Genomic DNA, 16,829 nt, shown 5'->3' with positions numbered 1-16,829 from the left:
ATCTTCTGAATATTTCATTTCTATGGAATGACATAAAATAATGAGATTCACTAAAATGTGTAAGTGGTTAAGTTTTAGGTAAGAAATCTATAGAGCTTGTTTAACCCCTGGGAATCTAACTAATTTGTATCAAATCTATATTTTGACTTTGTGTTATGTCATGGCCATTTATTGCTTCTTTCTAATTTTTTACTTTCAATTTGCTATTAAATGCTTTACATTTCGAAATAAATTGCTAATTCAGAGACTGCTCTGAAAAACAGACAATTCTTTTGACTTAAAAAAAAGAGGAACAGATATTTGGCATTAGTATAAAGCTTATACTCTGGTATATTTATCCAAAAGAGTTAAGACCAAAGAAAGAATCTGCTTGCTTATTAAAAATGCAAACATTACCTCAGTCATACGAATAGCCCCAAACTCGCCAGGCCACTGCCTCTGCAGATCACCCACCAGCATTAGCATTACATCATATGACATTATGGAACAATAGTGAACTCTGTGTAATACTTGAATATATTGTTTTGAAAGAATAAACTGTCATTAACTTGAATAAAAGCCTGCTGAAATCAAACCTGGGGGGGTAGGGCCCTCACTGTGTGGCCCTTTTACTACTTTGAGAAATAGCCTCATCCTGAAAGCAGTAAAGAGGGTAAAAAGAGATTAGAGTATAAAGGCAACAGTGATGAGTAGCCCCTGCAGCCGCCCAGCAGGCAACCGGCAGGGCTTTAAATTACCAGGCCGAACAATGTCAAAGCAGGAGGCAGCGCAACAAATGCTGCACCTAAAACTCCAAACAGCCTCATACCCATCACTGTGTTTCCTAATGCAGCCTAGTGATGTGGATAATGGGCTTTGCTAGAATTGGAAACTGAGTTTTATTCTATGTACAAAATCCTTAAACGCTCGATGTCCTGATGCCACCTCAAGATGGGCTATCACTTGTAACCATATGACTTTAGGCAATGGATTTAAGTTCTGAGCACCAATGTTTTAATCTATAAAATGGAAAGAATAATATCTATCATGCAGAGGTATGGAAGGAGGGGATTAGCTACTTTTATTATCATAATTATACTTATTATTTCCACCCAATTGTCCCCTTCTTCTCTAACCACTGTCCAAGATGTTTCTACTTAACAAGTGAAACATGAGCATCAACTTAAATGCTCACCAGCTTTTGTTTTGTTTCCTGCAGTCTGGACATTGCCATGTATTTCTATTTTCACGCCACTCTCATCAAGTAATTTCTCTACCTTCCAAATCCTAGATCCTCTTATTTGCAACCTGCTACTCACCAGCTTTCCCCTCTCCCACACCTATTCTCAATGTTATCAACAACCAGAATTCAAAGAGATGAAAAACAAAGCCAGGGCAACGTAGCTAGTTGGTGGCCAAGTCCCATTTAAAACCTAGGTATCAATGCAACCAAGTCCAGCTGCATTGCATTAACTACATCACATTAATTATTCACTTTTAGGGTTCCCGTGTTCATTTTAAATCTGAGGTTAGCTTCCCTTAACACCAAGCCTTTTCCTAAATGCTTCCCCTACTTGTTAATTTATTATCATAAAATATGAATATGAATTAGTACTTTAAAAAAACACTAATCCCAGAAAATTATTAAATATATCTCAAATTTCTGGGTTTTTAAAAGTATTTTCTTAAAGTAGGGACAAAAATTGGTCACATAAGTCTTCGCCCAGGACTAGAGGTAAAAGGACGTAGTTAACAGGAAGGAGAGCCATGAATCTGTGACTGTGGGCAGTACTGCGTTCGACTCTAGAAGGGATAGAGTATAGAATACCAGTGTCCACCTCCAAGTTTCTAAAGATAAAGGCTATGTCTTTTAATCTGATTGTACAAGGATATGTAGAGACAGAAATTTCATTAACGTTGGCTTCTTTGGAGAATCACATTATTCCTCAAAATGATGAAAACTAACAAGAAGATAGGTAACAGGATGTAATGTGTTGTTTTATATAAGACCCAGAAAAGTTTACCAACGTTTAACCCTGAGGACTATGGGGAACAGACCAAAAGCTTGTATATCCCCATCTGTGAAACGGATAAAGAACTAGGAAGGATGAGATGATATATGGATCCTCTATAAAGTATCATTTGTTTTTATATTTTTGTTTAAGTACACTGTAGAATAGTATAACTAGTATAGAACTTGACATCAATGATAAAAGTTCAAATTCATCCTAGCCAGCAATCTGATCTGGCACAAATAATTCAAACATATTTAATGATATAAGAATTAAAGGAATGGTATATGCATGGGAGGAGGGCTTTAAAATATCTATATAAATGTAAGATGTATTAGATTATTGTATGTTGCACCAGGTTAATAAACCAGCACCTTACATTCACTTATATATCTTTTGAGGGAAAAGGGAAACAGAAATTCTTACTGCAGAAACCCAATTCTTTTAATAGAAAATCATCACCACTACTTAATGGACTATGAAAATAATAATATATTTACTAATATAAAATTTACAAAAAAGTTATTAAATAATAAAATTCATATTAAAAGGTAACTACATCAATATACACTAATCAGGAGGGCTGATGGTTTGTATACACTCTCTTCCCTCAATACACATACTCTCTTATCATTTAAGACAGCTGCCAAGATTAATTACAAGTGTATCAGTGGTCATGGAGATTTCCTCTATGGATCTGTAATAGTCAACTCATAGTCCAGACCACAAATAAAAATATTTTCATGGAAATATAACAGGTAAGGCCCAACTCCAACATCATTCATTCATTCATTCAGTCCCTACTTTATATCAGGCTCTATTCCAAGTGCTGAGGATTCAACAGTAAACAAAACAAAGTTCCTGCCATCGTGGAGCACACATTCTGGCAGAAAAATACAGTGACCCAATAACTATGCAGTAGGTCAATGATGATTAAGTACTGCAAAGAAAAACAGGCAGGGAAAAGGGCTGGAATTCTAAATGGGGCAGACAAGGAAAGTTTCATGAAGAAGATGCCATTTAAGCAAAGATCTAAAGGAGATGGATATCTGGGAATAGTGGGGCTATGAAACCCTTTCCAGCAAGTCCAGATAAATCAAAATACAAGCCCTTACCTTTCAAAAGTGGTTGGAAGGTTGGAATCTCTTGCAACTTGATGACATCAGGATCATTGCTGACGTTCCGTGAGGCCTGGGAACCCTGAGCTACAACCACGATATCATCCATCTTGGCTCTATGCTTAGCTGGAGAAGGGGTCACTGAAAATAAAGTTACACCACTCAGGAGCTGCATGTTTGTTAGCTACCTCTGTCTCACCAAAGCTGTTTTCACTGCAGTCACACACACAAAATAATTGGATTTACCCTGCAGTAGGGGTTTGGGTAAGGAAAATGAATTATGGAGGACCTTATTTTATAGTATTTATAAAAATTCAAAAATTACAGAAACATATATATGAAACTGTTTTTTTGGTAATTTAAAATATTTTATTACTCAGCACACAAAAGAACAGGCAAATTGTGTTTTTAATTTTTACTTCTTTGACCTTCCTGATGTTTGTCCCTATTTTATCAATGAGGAAATAAGGATACAAAATTTGGTTAACTTGTCCCAGGTCAACAGTGCTAGAGTTAAGAAAGGAACTGGAGGTCTATGGGTTATTGGTATACATGGCCCATCCTTGTGACACCCATCACAGAAAACCAAGTATGTTTAATAGATCCTACTCATGAAATAAAAACCCTAATACTCAATCCTAGATGATAGGTCTATTCCTGAGGCACTGGCCCTCTCATCCTTAAAGTTACAGGCACTAGTCCAAGAAGGTAGGTCCCTTCTAGGCTGAGGCAAAATTCAGAAACTTGGAGGACTTCTAGAGAGTCAGGTCAATTTCAGGTCTCTTCCGAAAACGTAATCCATTTGGAGGAAAGTGATTCAAACTATCAAAGACGCCCTAGCCCCAGACATCATCCTCTTCCTGGTTAGGGCAAGAATGAACCTTTGAAGTGTTCCTACACTCTGGAAGGTAGTTTTCGCAGGCACAGTGGTGAGGTCTTAAAGGTTGATCCAGGGATGCGTAGAACTACCCTGCCTCCTAGAGGCTAGAGTCTCCTATGACATGGCATTCTCTCTTCTAGAATCTCTGTTTTTACTGCTCAAGAAATGTCTCTTAACCTCTTTTAGTAATTTACCTAACGCACCCAAGGGTTAAAAGAGATTTTACACCTATCACATATCCCTTCTGAAAAGGTTATTCTAAGATCCGTTTTTAAGAAGGAACTTGTTCTTAGAGGTCCGGCCTATGATCCACCCACTGTGAGAGCCAAATCTCACTGTCAGTAGCAAGTACTAAAGCCATAATTAATTAGGTTATCTTTTAAATAGGCTGTAGCTGGGAGAAAAAGCTGATTGAAAATCATGAGCATGGGCGCCCACGCTGGCTTAGCTTGCACTCACTTCCATCGGGGGAATTAAGGCTAGGATAACTGGTGGCTGTTTCTTCCCGAAGAAAAAAGCATGATGAGGGCTTTCTTTACGTTCCTGTCTCCGAGTCCCAGACCTCACTAGACGGGGAGGCAGCCCGCTCCGCAAGCAGACAGGGCTGGCTGGAGGAGAGTGGAAGTTAGGGCACCGACCTGAGGAGTTCAGATCGTTGGGTCGGCTCTCGGCCTCGGAGCTCTGCTCACTGCCCATGGTGCTGGCAGCGGAGGAACGGCGGGACAGGCGGTCACCACTCCGGTGACAGGGCAACAGGGCAGAAACGGGGACCTGGACAGGGATGCTACACGGAGTCTGCGCGCCGCAGCGGGGCCGCTGTGTGCGGCTGATGCCCCTGGCCTACGTAGGGGCGCGGGCGGTGGGAGATGGGGGAGTCCCTATGTGGGGACGGATGCTGGTCGCCCGCCTTCTTTAGGGGAAACCCGAGGAGAGGAGGCGGAGAACGTGAGGCGACAGCCGCGCCTACGAACCAGCGGGCGGCGCCGCTTTCACTCACTCGCTCATGCGCCGCAGGCCGGCTCCTTCCGGGACGCGGATTGGCGGCGCCCGCTGCGCGCGGCCGTCAGTTCCGGGTTAGAGAGCCACCGCCCTTCGCCTGAGAGTGGGCGGGGAGACTCCCGCAAGCAGCTAGGGCGACGCCTCCTTAAAGGACCCGACGACCTGCAAACCAGACCCGCACCAAAGGGTGAGCCCTTTCCTGTTGTAACGATGCGTCCCCTTTAAGCATCACCCACATATTAGGTACTTTATCCTATCGTTAGAACTTTACAAAATAGATATTTTTAACTGTGTTTTACAGGTAGAAAAAGGTGTTAGATAGACTTAGGATCCAAATCCACAACTATCTGGATGCAAAGTTCCTGTTTTAGTTACGAAAGCTGAAGTGTAGCAGTGGACGACCATACAAAAAATACTAACTAGATGGTGAAAGGAGCTGGAAATGCGACAAAAATGAAGAAACAGAAAATGCCGATTCACGTGTTAGAGTATGTGTGCATCGTAAAAGGAAAGTGGATGCCGCTATAGTCTCGGCACTTTCTGGGGACTTTGACAATTATCGGCAAGCCATCATTCTGAAACTAGCAAAAGTGAGAAAGGAGCAGTGTTAATGCAAAACGGAAATGCCAGTTTTGGCAGGGCAAGGCCATAGACCTTGCAACGCCAACAAGGAGTTGGGTGGCTCTGGGGTTCTCAGAACTTCTCAACTCATTTTATATTGTTTGCTTCATGAAATTTCAAGTAAATGCCCTGAGATTTTATATAGGTAAATATAATTTCAGGAGTGTCAAATTCACCAAATGATTAAGCCCCTTCTATATCACAGACATTCCCTCCATTTTACCTTATTTAATTTTCACAATAACCCTGAGGCCTACAAACAGGTAACTTCTTCATTGTCACCAGGTAGTAAGTGGTGGAACTAGGACTTAGTAGTCTGATTTCAAACTTCATGCTCTTTCCTCTACTCACCATTACAATACTGTGAAAAAAGTACAATGAATGCAAGTTCAGTATTCTGTGGGAGAATGAAAATAGAACTAAAAACTGCCAGAGGACAAAGTAAGCTCCTAGGAGGTGGTGTTTGGCTATAGTCTTGAGGTTTTCGCAAACCACCAGGCTGATGGGACTGGTAAGTGTCCACTAAGCAATGTGACCATGCTTTCCTGGTCAGCCCTTCACTTGTCTCCCAGATCTGCTCTTGTTTGGGGTGAATGAAAGAGGGAGGAAGAGAAGGGAGTATAATATATTCTGGGTCTTGTTCTCTCTCTTTCACATCAAAGTACATTTATCCTGTGTTCTATCCCCCTAATCCATGCTGATGTGATGTTTTTCTTGCTTCCCTTTGGATAAATAATTCATTCTAAAAAGAATATTCTGTTCGTCAACTGAGACATGGATAAATATGTCATCCCATTCTCTACTGGTCTGCAGGGGCTTTGTTGAGAAATCCACTGATAGCCTTATGGGAGTTCCCTTGTATAAGAGAATTTTTTTCTTGCTGATTTTAAAATGATTTGTCTTTGATTTTAGACAGTTTTATTATAATTTGTCTCAAAGAAGAACATTTTAGATTGAAATTTTGGGTGACCTAATAGCTCCATTAACTTGGATGTCCAAATCTCTCCCAAGAACTTTGAGAAGTTCTCAGCCATTACTTTTTTTTTTTTTTTTTTTAAAGCCTACAGCACCTGGTATTCCTAGGTGGTCTCCTATCCAAGTACTAACCAGGCGTGACCCTGGTTAGTTTCCGAGATCAAACAATATCGGAGGTGTTCAGGGTGGCATGGTCATAGACCCAGCCATTACTTCTTTAAATTAGCTTTCTACCTCACCTCCCTCCCTTCTCCTTCTGAGACTCCAATGGTACACACATTGTTTCTCATAATGGTGTCCCATAGGCTTTCTTCATTCCTTCTCATTTCTTTTTCTCTTTGCTCCTTTGATTGGATAATTTCAATTTGTTGTGGCCTGTATAGAATAGACCAAACCAAGTATGCTTTCAAAGGCTGTTTATTAGCCGGCGGCTGTCCTGTACAAAGGAGCAGCCGCGAAATGCCAAGATACAAGGTTTTTAAGCCCTAAAACCCATTCTTCATTCTATCTTAAACGCAAAGGTCTATTTCTCTCCTATTCACTACCTGTCAACCCACTGGTCAGGTGTGCAAGCGGGGAGTACAGAAGCAGAAAGCTTGTTGTTAGAATGTTATGTTCCTATGGGTGATCACCTATGTTCCCATGGGCAATAGCCAGTATTCTCATGGGCGATGGCCAAACAGTAATTTTCAGCTTATATACAATTGATTATTTTCCATGCCATGCAAGCAAGCAGGGTTACACAGGCTAAAATTGGCAGTTAGCGTATGAGCTCATTGTTACAAGTTTTATGATTAACAGAATGTAGTTAGGGGTTCCAGAAACTAGGCCTAAGGTATAGACTTCCTTTGTCCAGTTTCAGGTTTTAATTATCCTTTAACCCTTTCACATTTCAGCAGGCTATCACAAATTAATCTGTCTTTAAGCTCAGGGGTCCCCAACCCCAAGGCCAAGGACCGGTACCCATGGCCTATTAGGAACTAGGCTGCAAAGCAGGAGGTGAGCAGTGGGCCAGCAAGAGAAGCTTCATCTGTATTTGCAGCTGCTCCCCAGCATTAGCATCACCGCCTCAGCTCCACCTCAGATCATCAGGCATTAGATTCTCATAGGAGGACTGGCCCCTGGTGCCAAAAAGGTTGGAAACTGCTGTTCTAGCTCACTGATTTTTTTCTGCTTAGTCAAATCTGTTGTTGAATCTCTCTGTTGAATTCTTCAGTCCTTCAGTCATTGTATTCTTCTGCTTCAAAATTACTTTTAGTTCTTTTTTATGCCTTCTATCTCTTTGTTGAACTTCTCATTTTGTTCTATTGTTTCCTTGATATTGTTAAATGTTTTATCTGTGTTCTCTTGTAGCTCTCTGAGCATCTTGGAAACATTTATTTTGAATTTTTTTGTCAGGCAATTTCTGTGTCTCCATTTCTTTGGGGCCAGTTACTAGAAGCTTACTGTATTCCTTTCGTAGAGACATGTTTCCCTGATTCTTCATACCTATAGCCTTGTGTAGGTGCCTATACATTTGAAGAAGCAGTCACCTCCTCCAGATTTTATGGACTGACTTTAGTAAGGGAAAATTTTCACCTGTAGGTAGAGGCACATGGGAGCATGCTGTGACCCTACTGATGCAGGGCACCAAGTGCAGGGGCATGTAGTGGCACAGGGCTCAGGGGAGCATGATATCTTTTTTGGCTTAGACCACTTGAGTCCATAAAATCAACAACTGTGGTCCTTGGTGAGCACTACAGGGTGTTTTCAGTGGCTGGAAGGACTGTTGGAGTCTTCAGTGGCAACTCCAGGTCTAGTGGCTAGGGACCAAGGCAGGCAGTAATGGTGGCCAAAGCCAATGGCATTCATACACTAAGCTAAGAGGGCCAACTGTAGGTGCCTAGGTAGAAGCGGGGTGTTTGTAGACACATACATAGTGCAGGGGTCTAGGGAAAGCATCAAGGGCTAGTGTCAACTACACGTTCACTGGCAGCTGCAGGGTCTCTAGCTGTTGGTGTGCCCTAACATGGCTCCTGGGTCTCACCAAGAGCAAAGTAGAGGCCAGTGATGGGTTTCTCTACAGTTGGGGGCACTAGTCACAGTGGTACAGGCCACTGATAGAAGACAGAGCCAGATCTAGGCCCAAAAGCAGGAGTGGGGCCAGGGTAGGGAATGGGGGCTTGGCAATAGGCGTTCTCTCTTTTGGCTACACAATCTCCCCCAGGTGTATGCAAAATAGTGGAGGCTGGCGATGGGCCTCAGGCCTGCGGCATGCAAATGCACTACCAGAGGGCCTAGCCCCTAGTGTGTGCACAGCAGTGGAGGTCAACTGCAGGGGTTCAGACTGGTGTCTTGCACTCATGCAGCTGCAGAAGACTGCATTGGCTGCCTGTAAGGTTCTGGGCCTTGGAGCAGGGGAAGGAGCAGAGAAGGAATCAGGCAGCAGTCATCAGCAAACAAGAATACCTGAAAGCTGGTGAAATCTGCAGGGCCTTTACAGCAGCTGTGCTGGCCATTGATTTCTTCAGTGGTGTAAACTGCTGGGCTTGTCTGCAGAGCAGGTCACAGGGAACTTCAATCACTCCTGCTACTATGAGGCTGCTGTAATAGCCCCTGTTTTTCTTCCTTAATCTTAGCCATCTTTACACGTCTCAGCTCTGTCAGTCTGGGTGGTGAAACCAAAGCAGGATCTGTGTGCAGTACCCCCAGAAAGCTGGTGGCTCACTCTGCTCTTTCGTTCTCTCTTGGTGTTAAGAGATGCTGGTTTGGGAGGTGAGAGGATGCAGGCAAAATGAAGCTGTCTTCCCTCTCTTCTTGTGCTGTTATTCTCAGGGGGTTTTTGTTTGTTTTTTGGTTTTTTTTACACCTACAGCACCTGGTCTTCCTAGGTAATCTCCCATCCAAGTACTAACCGGGCCGATCCTACTTAGCTTCCGAGACCAGACGTGATCAGGCATGTTCAGGGTGGCATGGCCATAGACTCATGGGGATTTTTGGTCTACTGTGTTGCTAAGTTTCTTAAGTGGACTCTGGAGCTTTCTCAGACTGTTTTTGTTCATATGTAGCTAATCGCTGATATTTGTTGGGGGACAGAGACTAGAAACTCCTATGCTACTGTTGGTTTTATTGTTTGTTTGATTTTTGATAAATGGAAAAATAAAATGGTGTATCCATATAATAGAGTATTAATTGGCAAAAAAAAAAAAATAAAAAAAGGAGGTATTTATACATACTACAACATGGTAAACCTTGAGAACATTATGCAATGTGAAAAAAAAGCCCATCACAAAAGACCATATATAGTAGATTTCATTTACATGAAATGTCCAGAAAAGGTGTTATAGAGACAGAAATAGAGTAGTGGTTGCCTAAGGCTGAGGAGGAAGAGGGTAGAGGGGAAATGGGGAGTGACTGTTAATGAATATGGGGGTTTCTTTCCGGGGATGATGAAAATATTCTAAAAATTTTTTTTGTAGTGATGGTTGCACAATTCTGTGACTATATTAAAAACCACTACACTGTACACTTTAAATAGGCGAGTTGCATGGTATGTGAGTTAGATATCAATAAAGCTATTATTCAGAAAAAGGATACCAGAAGGTAAAAGGCTTTCATTCCTTGAATCAACATTTAATGGGAGCCTATAATATGCCAGGCACTTGCTAGAGGCCAGGGATAAAAGATCCAACAAGACCCATGCCTTATCCTTAGGAAACTTACAATCTGGTGCAAGAAAATTAAATGGGTATTTATAATACAAGGATTCAGCTGGAGGGACTTTTGAGGTAGGAGACATTTGAGATTGATGCCTTTTAGCACTCTCAAAATCACTTCCACATGAACATGCTGGGGGTAGGAGCATAGGGGACATACATACACAACTAACAGTTTTTCAAGTTTATTAAGCACTTTCATATATATTGGCCGTGTATGATCTGCCTATAAAGTAGATAACACTTTTCCTAATTTTACATGGAGGTTTAGGGGGTTATTCTTGATCACACAGCTAGTAAGTGATAAAACCAGGAGTCAAATGTTCTAAAACTCATGCTTCTGTTCACTCCAGACTAGCTCCTCTTCCCATGTCTTTATATTGCCTCACACTCCATCCATCCAGTCCCCAAGCCAGAAACCTGTTTACCCTTATCACCACATCCAACCAGTTACCAAATCTGGAGAGCCTCTCTTTTCGATTTCTCTTCTATCTCTATGCCCTGTTCAGGGTCTCCTAATTTCTTCAATTTCTTGGAAATCAGAAGGACTCTGGCCTTACCTCCTTCAATCCATCCTACATGTGGCTGGCACAGAGAATTTTCTAGAATATTATTTAGGTCTCTGGACCTGTCTTTGCCTTATTAAACACCTTCAATAACTTGCTATGTCCTCAGGATAAAGTGTAAAATTTAGCATAAGAGAAACTTCTTGCTCTGAACCCAGCCTCTCTATTCATCTATGTACACAAGCAAACTTCATGACAATGGGGATGAAATTCTCTGAATACTCATGCTATTTTCTATGTCTGGAGTATTCAGCCTTCATCTCTCCATCTAACTGAACTTCATCCTTCAAGATTTAACTCGTTAAAAAAATAATATCCACACGAAACCTGCACACAGCTGTTTATAGAAGTTTTATTTATAATTGCCAAAACTTGGAAGCAAGAAAGATGTCCTTCAATAGATGAATGAATAAACAAACTATGATACATCCAGATGATGGACTGTTTTCCAGTGATAAAAAGAAATGAGCTATTAAACCATGAAAAGACATTAACCTTTAACTGCATATTACTAACTGAAAGAAGTGAATCTGAAAAGGCTAAATATTGTGTGATTCCAACCATATGACATTCTGGAAAAGGCAAAACTATGAAGACAATAAAAAGATAGTGGTTGCCAGGGTTTGGTGTAAGTTGGAGGAGGGATGAATAGGCTTATTACAGAGGATTTTTAGGACAGTGAAAATACACTGTATGATACTGTAATGGTGGCCACCTATCATTACACATTTGTCCAAACCCATGGAATGTACAACATTGAGTAAATGTAAGGTAAAATATGGACTTTACATTCTAACTGTAACAAATGTACCTCTCTGGTGGGGTATGTTGATAATGGGGAAGGCTATGTGCATGCTGGGGGTAGGAGCATAGGGGACATCTCTGTTTTGCTGTGAATCTAAAACTTCTCTTAAAAATTTGTCTTAAAAAAAAAAAAAGATTGAATTTATGCACCTCCTCCCAGAAGTCCTAATAAGATGCCCCTCTCCTGGGCTTCCTTAAAATCTTCTATTATAACATTTATACTTTACACAACCATTGATTTACCTATCTCTCCCACTGAACTATAAGCATCTTGAAGGGAGATCCCATCTCTTGATCTTTAGTTTCCTCTACATGTTTTCTGGATAAAACACTTAAAAAAAAAAATCTGCCTCTACATAAATGAGACTCCTAAGTGTCAGAAGGGGATCAAGACTCTCTTCAGGTAATGAGGTGACAACAAACATAATTTCTAATTTAAACACCTGGTTCACGTCAACAGAAAAATTTTCTTTATTATTTTCATCAATGTCCTACGTTCTGTCATAACTAAAAAAATAATATATCACTTCAATGATAACAGGTTCATTATATCAAAACATTGAAACTGATGGGGAGATGTCTGAATGAGAAAAAGGTCACTTAGTGCCTAGCATGGATTACTTCTTATAGGGGGATTCAAAGAATGTAATCTTTCTATACCCCGAACTCCCAAGTATATCTACAGAGATAAAATATACTGTGTACATCAGTCTTTTATTGCATCAGGAAAATCTTTCCAATGGGAAATTGCTGTGGAATTTCCTTGTCTTTGATAACTCATTAATATCTAGTTTTCCCAATAGTATTGTAATTCAAGAATAGGTCATCCTCTGTATACAGCTAGAGTTATTTTCACACAATGGACCATTGTTCATGGGCATTCTTTGTCAACATATGTTTCCTGTAGCTATTGGTTAAAACTAAGATATAGCTGTTGGCTCTGTCAGGACTAGAATAATAATCTACAATTGCAAACTGCTTTAAGTTTGAAAGGTTTTTCACACTGACCAAGATGGAGATACTGTCAAAGGTTAGACTACTTGACAGATTAAGTGTCAGCGGTGTAGTAGTTCCATTTGTTTCCCTGTATATGGGGTGGGGGTGGAGCGAGCATTGATTTAGAAACACACTTCTACAACCTATGCCCTTGTACTTCTTTTCCATTCATTCAATCCACAAATACACTTTAAATATTTGCTGAGTTCTTGTTACGTACCAGATACTATGCTAAATGTTAGGGATATGATTTTAATAACTATAACAGACACCATTATTTTTATCATTATCCATATCTATAAACAATAAATCCTGCAGAATCCCAAATGTCTTCCTTGAGGCTTGACTTGCACATAATATTTAATGCAAGATTGTCAAATCAAATTGGAGACCTTCTATGCCTCCAGTTATCCAAATAGGTTCTCATAACTATGCCCCAGATAGACTGCACTGTAAACTCTTGAACTCGGAGAAAGTGCACTGTGGTGGCCTCTGGAGAGGGCAACTAGACTAGGACACAGGGTGAGAACCAGAGTTTTTACGGTGTATATATATATATATATACATATACACATACACATACACATATATGTATGTGTATATATATACACTTGTACCATTTGAGTTTCATACGTTGTATTTGCGCGTGGTGTGATTTGTGTGTGTGTGTTTATGTCTGTGTGTATATATATACATATATGTATGTATGTGTATATATATACATATATGTATGTATATGTGTGTGTGTGTGTGTATATATATATACACATATATGTATATATATACTTGTACCATTTGACTTTCATCCTGTGTATTTGCGCGTTCTCTGCCCTCCAGGAAGCGAGAAGGCACAGCTGCAGACCCTCGGTCGCGCCCTTGCCTCTTCATTGCGTCCTTGGCTTTCGGGTGCGCGCGCGGGTGAGTGGGGCGGGGACTGAGGGGGACGCGGGCCTCCAGAGGGGGGCTCGCGTCTCTCGCGGGCGCTCAGAAGACCGCACGCACAATTGCTGGGAAGCAGCTCCGGGTTGCAGGACAGGAATGTGCACTCCCCACCCGGTAAACTTTCGGCGGCTGCAGCGGAAGCAGGAACTTGCGAACCACAAACCCGCCGGGCCCGGTGGGTGCTGCGAAGCATCCCTTGGCCGCCTCGCCGAGACCCTTCGGAGCGCGTCGGAGCTGTCCTCGCACAGGGTGGCTTACAGGGGTCCCGAGGTCCTCTTACCGCCAGGTAAAGGCATCCCCGCCCCCTGCGGAGGGAGCAGCTCAGCTCCTTGTCTGGAGTGAAGCTTCTCCACCCATCCGGGAGCAAGGACCAGGTTAGGGGCCGACCCGATCTGTTGGGGCTGCGGTATACTTTAATGGGGCACTCCAGGCAGGCCAGCAGCATCGGTCATAAATGGCTCTGGCTCCGCGTCGTCATCAGGACAGGCAGAAGAATAGTTTAGTGAGCGACATACATTTCCTCAAAGGGAAAATTTCCCCTTTCTTCCTTGTATGATTGGTCTCCCGTACTCATTATTAAACCTGTTAGTTGTCTAATACTCAGTAGGGTGTGTGTGTAAACATCTTGATAAATTAGGTTAGATTATGCTGGAACTAAAATGATTTCCAATATTTAGCACAGTTATTATGTACACATACCTTTGAATGACTGTAGTAGGCAGACATTAAAGCTCAGATGCTTCCTCTCTCTCCCACCTGTATCCTTTTTTTATCTTTTTTTGATTCAACTTGACTTTGGAACTTTAAGTCCTAAATAATAATGGATTAGAAGAATTAATTTACCTAGTAATTGTTGAGTATCTTTAATGAAATAAGCTCTTTAGTACTTCTCACAGTCCAAGCACAGTACAAATGCTGCATACTGAAAACACAGCTCCTGCACCATCCCTGAGCCTAATTCAGGTTTCTTTGCAAGAGCTTCACAGATTGTCAGAATCCATTCAAAGTAAAGGATTGGCCTGATTTTTCTCTTTCGCTCCTGATTTTTTCGTTTTGTTTTTTGGGGGTGTTGTCTTTGTTTTAGTTTTTTTAGGGGCCTGGAAAAAGACTTGCAAAATATGGCAGCATAAAAAGATAACTTGTTCCAGGATTCTTTACTGGGGGAGACCATAGGTGATATTCAGAAAATCTGTGAACTTAGGTGGAAAATTTTATTATTTTACTAACCTCTAGCTGAAATGTAGCATTTCCTTTAAGAGACATGTAGGCTAAAGCCATCGTCATGTTAGAGGTAGCTGTTTTGCCCACCAGTCAAAATCACAGATATTTTCATATCAAATTTCTTATTGCACATATCTCAACAAAATATCATTTCTATTCAATACTACTTCAAAATTATGGTGGATTTTAAATGTACCACTTGTTATTTAATAAGTTAATAAACAAACACATATAACAGTTTTTTATTTTAACTAAAAATGGGGATAATAAGAGGATTTATCTCATTAGGATTTCTGTAAAGATTAAATGGCATATATGTAAAGTGCTTAGTATAGAGACTAGAAGGTAAGAAATATAAATGTTACTTGTTATTTTCATTGTTTCAAAAATTAGACACAACAGTTAGCAAGATAGCTATTAGACTTGTGCTCTATTACTATTTACCATTTTTTTATTAAACTATTGTTGTCTTTTACTAAAGTCTATCTGTTTACATTAGAGTTTATTCTTTGTGTTGTACAGTTCTATGGGTTTTGATAAATATAATGACATATCCCCACTATTACAGTATCATATAGACTAGTATTGCCCTAAAAATCTCCTGTGCTCCATTGATCTTTTTACTGTCAATGTAGTTTTGTCTTTTTCAGCGTATCATATAGTTAGAATTATAACTTTTAGACTGGCTTCTTTCACTTAGCAATATGCAATTAAGGTTCCTCTGTGTCTTTTTGTAGCGCAATAGTTCATTTCTTTTTACTGATGAATAATATTCCATTGTATGGGTGTATCACATTTTGTTTATCTGTTCATCTGTTGGGGGGCATCTTGGTTGCTTCCAGTTTTTGGCAATTATAAATAAAGTTACTATAAACATTTGTATGCAGGTTTTTATCAGTATTTGGTATTGTTGGTTTTTTTAGATTTTAGCCATTCTAATAGGTGAGCAGTGGTATCTCATTATTGTTTTAATTTGCAATTTCCCAATGACAGTGATGTTGAGCACCTTTTCATGTTTATTTGTCGTCTGTATGTCTTTGGTGAGGTGTCTGTTCAGATCTTTTGCTCATTTAATTGGATAGTTTGTTTTCTTGTTAAGTTGTATATTTTGGCTACCAGTTCTTTATCAGATATGTGTTTGCAAATACTTTCTCCCAGTCTGTGGCTTGTCTTGGTTCTCTTAATAGTGTCTTGTGCAGAGAAGTGTTTCATTTTAATGAAATCCAACCTATCAATTTTTTTCTTTCATGGATTGTGCTTTTGGTGTTGTATTTAAAAACTCATCACCTAATCTAAGTTCACAAAGGTAGTCACCTATGTTATATTCTAGGAGTTTGATAGTTTTGCATTTTACATTTAGGTTTGTAATCTATATTGAGTTAATTTTTGTGAAGGGTGGAAGGTCCGTGTCTAGATTTCTTTTTTTGCATGTGGATTTTGAGTTATTCCAGCAACATTTTTGAGAAGACTATCCTTTCCCCCATTTGAATTGCCTTTGCTCTTTTGTCAAAGATCAGTTGACTGTATTTGTGTGGGTCTGTTACTGGGCTCTTTCTTCTGTTCCATCAATCTATTTGTCTATTCTTTTACCAACATCACACTGTCTTGATTACTTTAGCTTTAGAGTAAGCATTGAAGTTGGGTAGTATCAGTCCTCCAACTTTATTCTTTAGTATTGTTTTGGCTAATCTGGGCCTTTTTGCATTTCCAAGTAAACTGTAAAATTAGTTTGTTGAGATCCATAAAATTACTTGCTGGGATTTTTATTGGGATTGCATTGAACCCATAGATGAAGTTGGGAAGAACAGACATCTTAACAATATTGATGAACATGGAATATCTCTTCATTTATTTAGATCTTCTTTGATTTTTTTTATCAGAGTTTTGTAGGCTTATTTCAAAAACGACTTTCATAGTTATATTTCAATATAACTTGCTTCTTGTGTAATTCTCTCAGTTTCATTTTATGCATTTTAAAACATGTCTCTCAGAAGAGATCCCGAGCTTCACCGGGCTACCAA

At 40.2% G+C, this 16,829-nt stretch overlaps 2 protein-coding genes and 1 pseudogene across 6 annotated transcripts in view; 1 reads left to right on the top strand and 2 right to left on the bottom strand.

Annotated features, from left to right (window-relative positions):
• The window catches only part of BORCS5 (BLOC-1 related complex subunit 5), a 64,129-nt gene extending 59,074 nt beyond the window's left edge, over positions 1–5,055 (bottom strand). The window contains exons 1-2 of one of the 2 annotated variants that reach the window (XM_006912627.3): positions 4,987–5,055; positions 3,107–3,250 (exon numbers count right to left, since the gene is read on the bottom strand). In XM_006912627.3, the coding sequence (XP_006912689.1) occupies positions 3,107–3,250; position 4,987 (145 nt within the window). In that variant the 5' untranslated portion in view covers positions 4,988–5,055. The other variant, XM_006912626.3, reaches the window with a different exon arrangement.
• A 30-nt stretch (positions 5,056–5,085) lies between these two features.
• The window catches only part of MANSC1 (MANSC domain containing 1), a 23,757-nt gene continuing 12,013 nt past the window's right edge, over positions 5,086–16,829 (top strand). The window contains exon 1 of one of the 4 annotated variants that reach the window (XM_025047418.1): positions 5,086–5,175. The gene's annotated coding sequence lies outside the window, so the exon portion shown is untranslated. Of the gene's footprint in view, positions 5,232–13,614; positions 13,962–16,829 lie in introns of those variants that run through there. The other 3 variants (XM_025047419.1, XM_006912625.3, XM_015589964.2) reach the window with 3 other exon arrangements.
• On the bottom strand, positions 9,430–9,547 carry LOC112480374 (annotated as a pseudogene).

The sequence above is a fragment of the Pteropus alecto genome, unplaced genomic scaffold (genome assembly GCF_000325575.1).
Source record: "Pteropus alecto unplaced genomic scaffold, ASM32557v1 scaffold103, whole genome shotgun sequence".
Taxonomy (NCBI): Eukaryota; Metazoa; Chordata; class Mammalia; order Chiroptera; family Pteropodidae; genus Pteropus; species Pteropus alecto.
The sequence above is the reverse complement of the archived record's forward strand: the minus strand, read 5'-3'. Positions and strand labels throughout refer to the sequence as shown.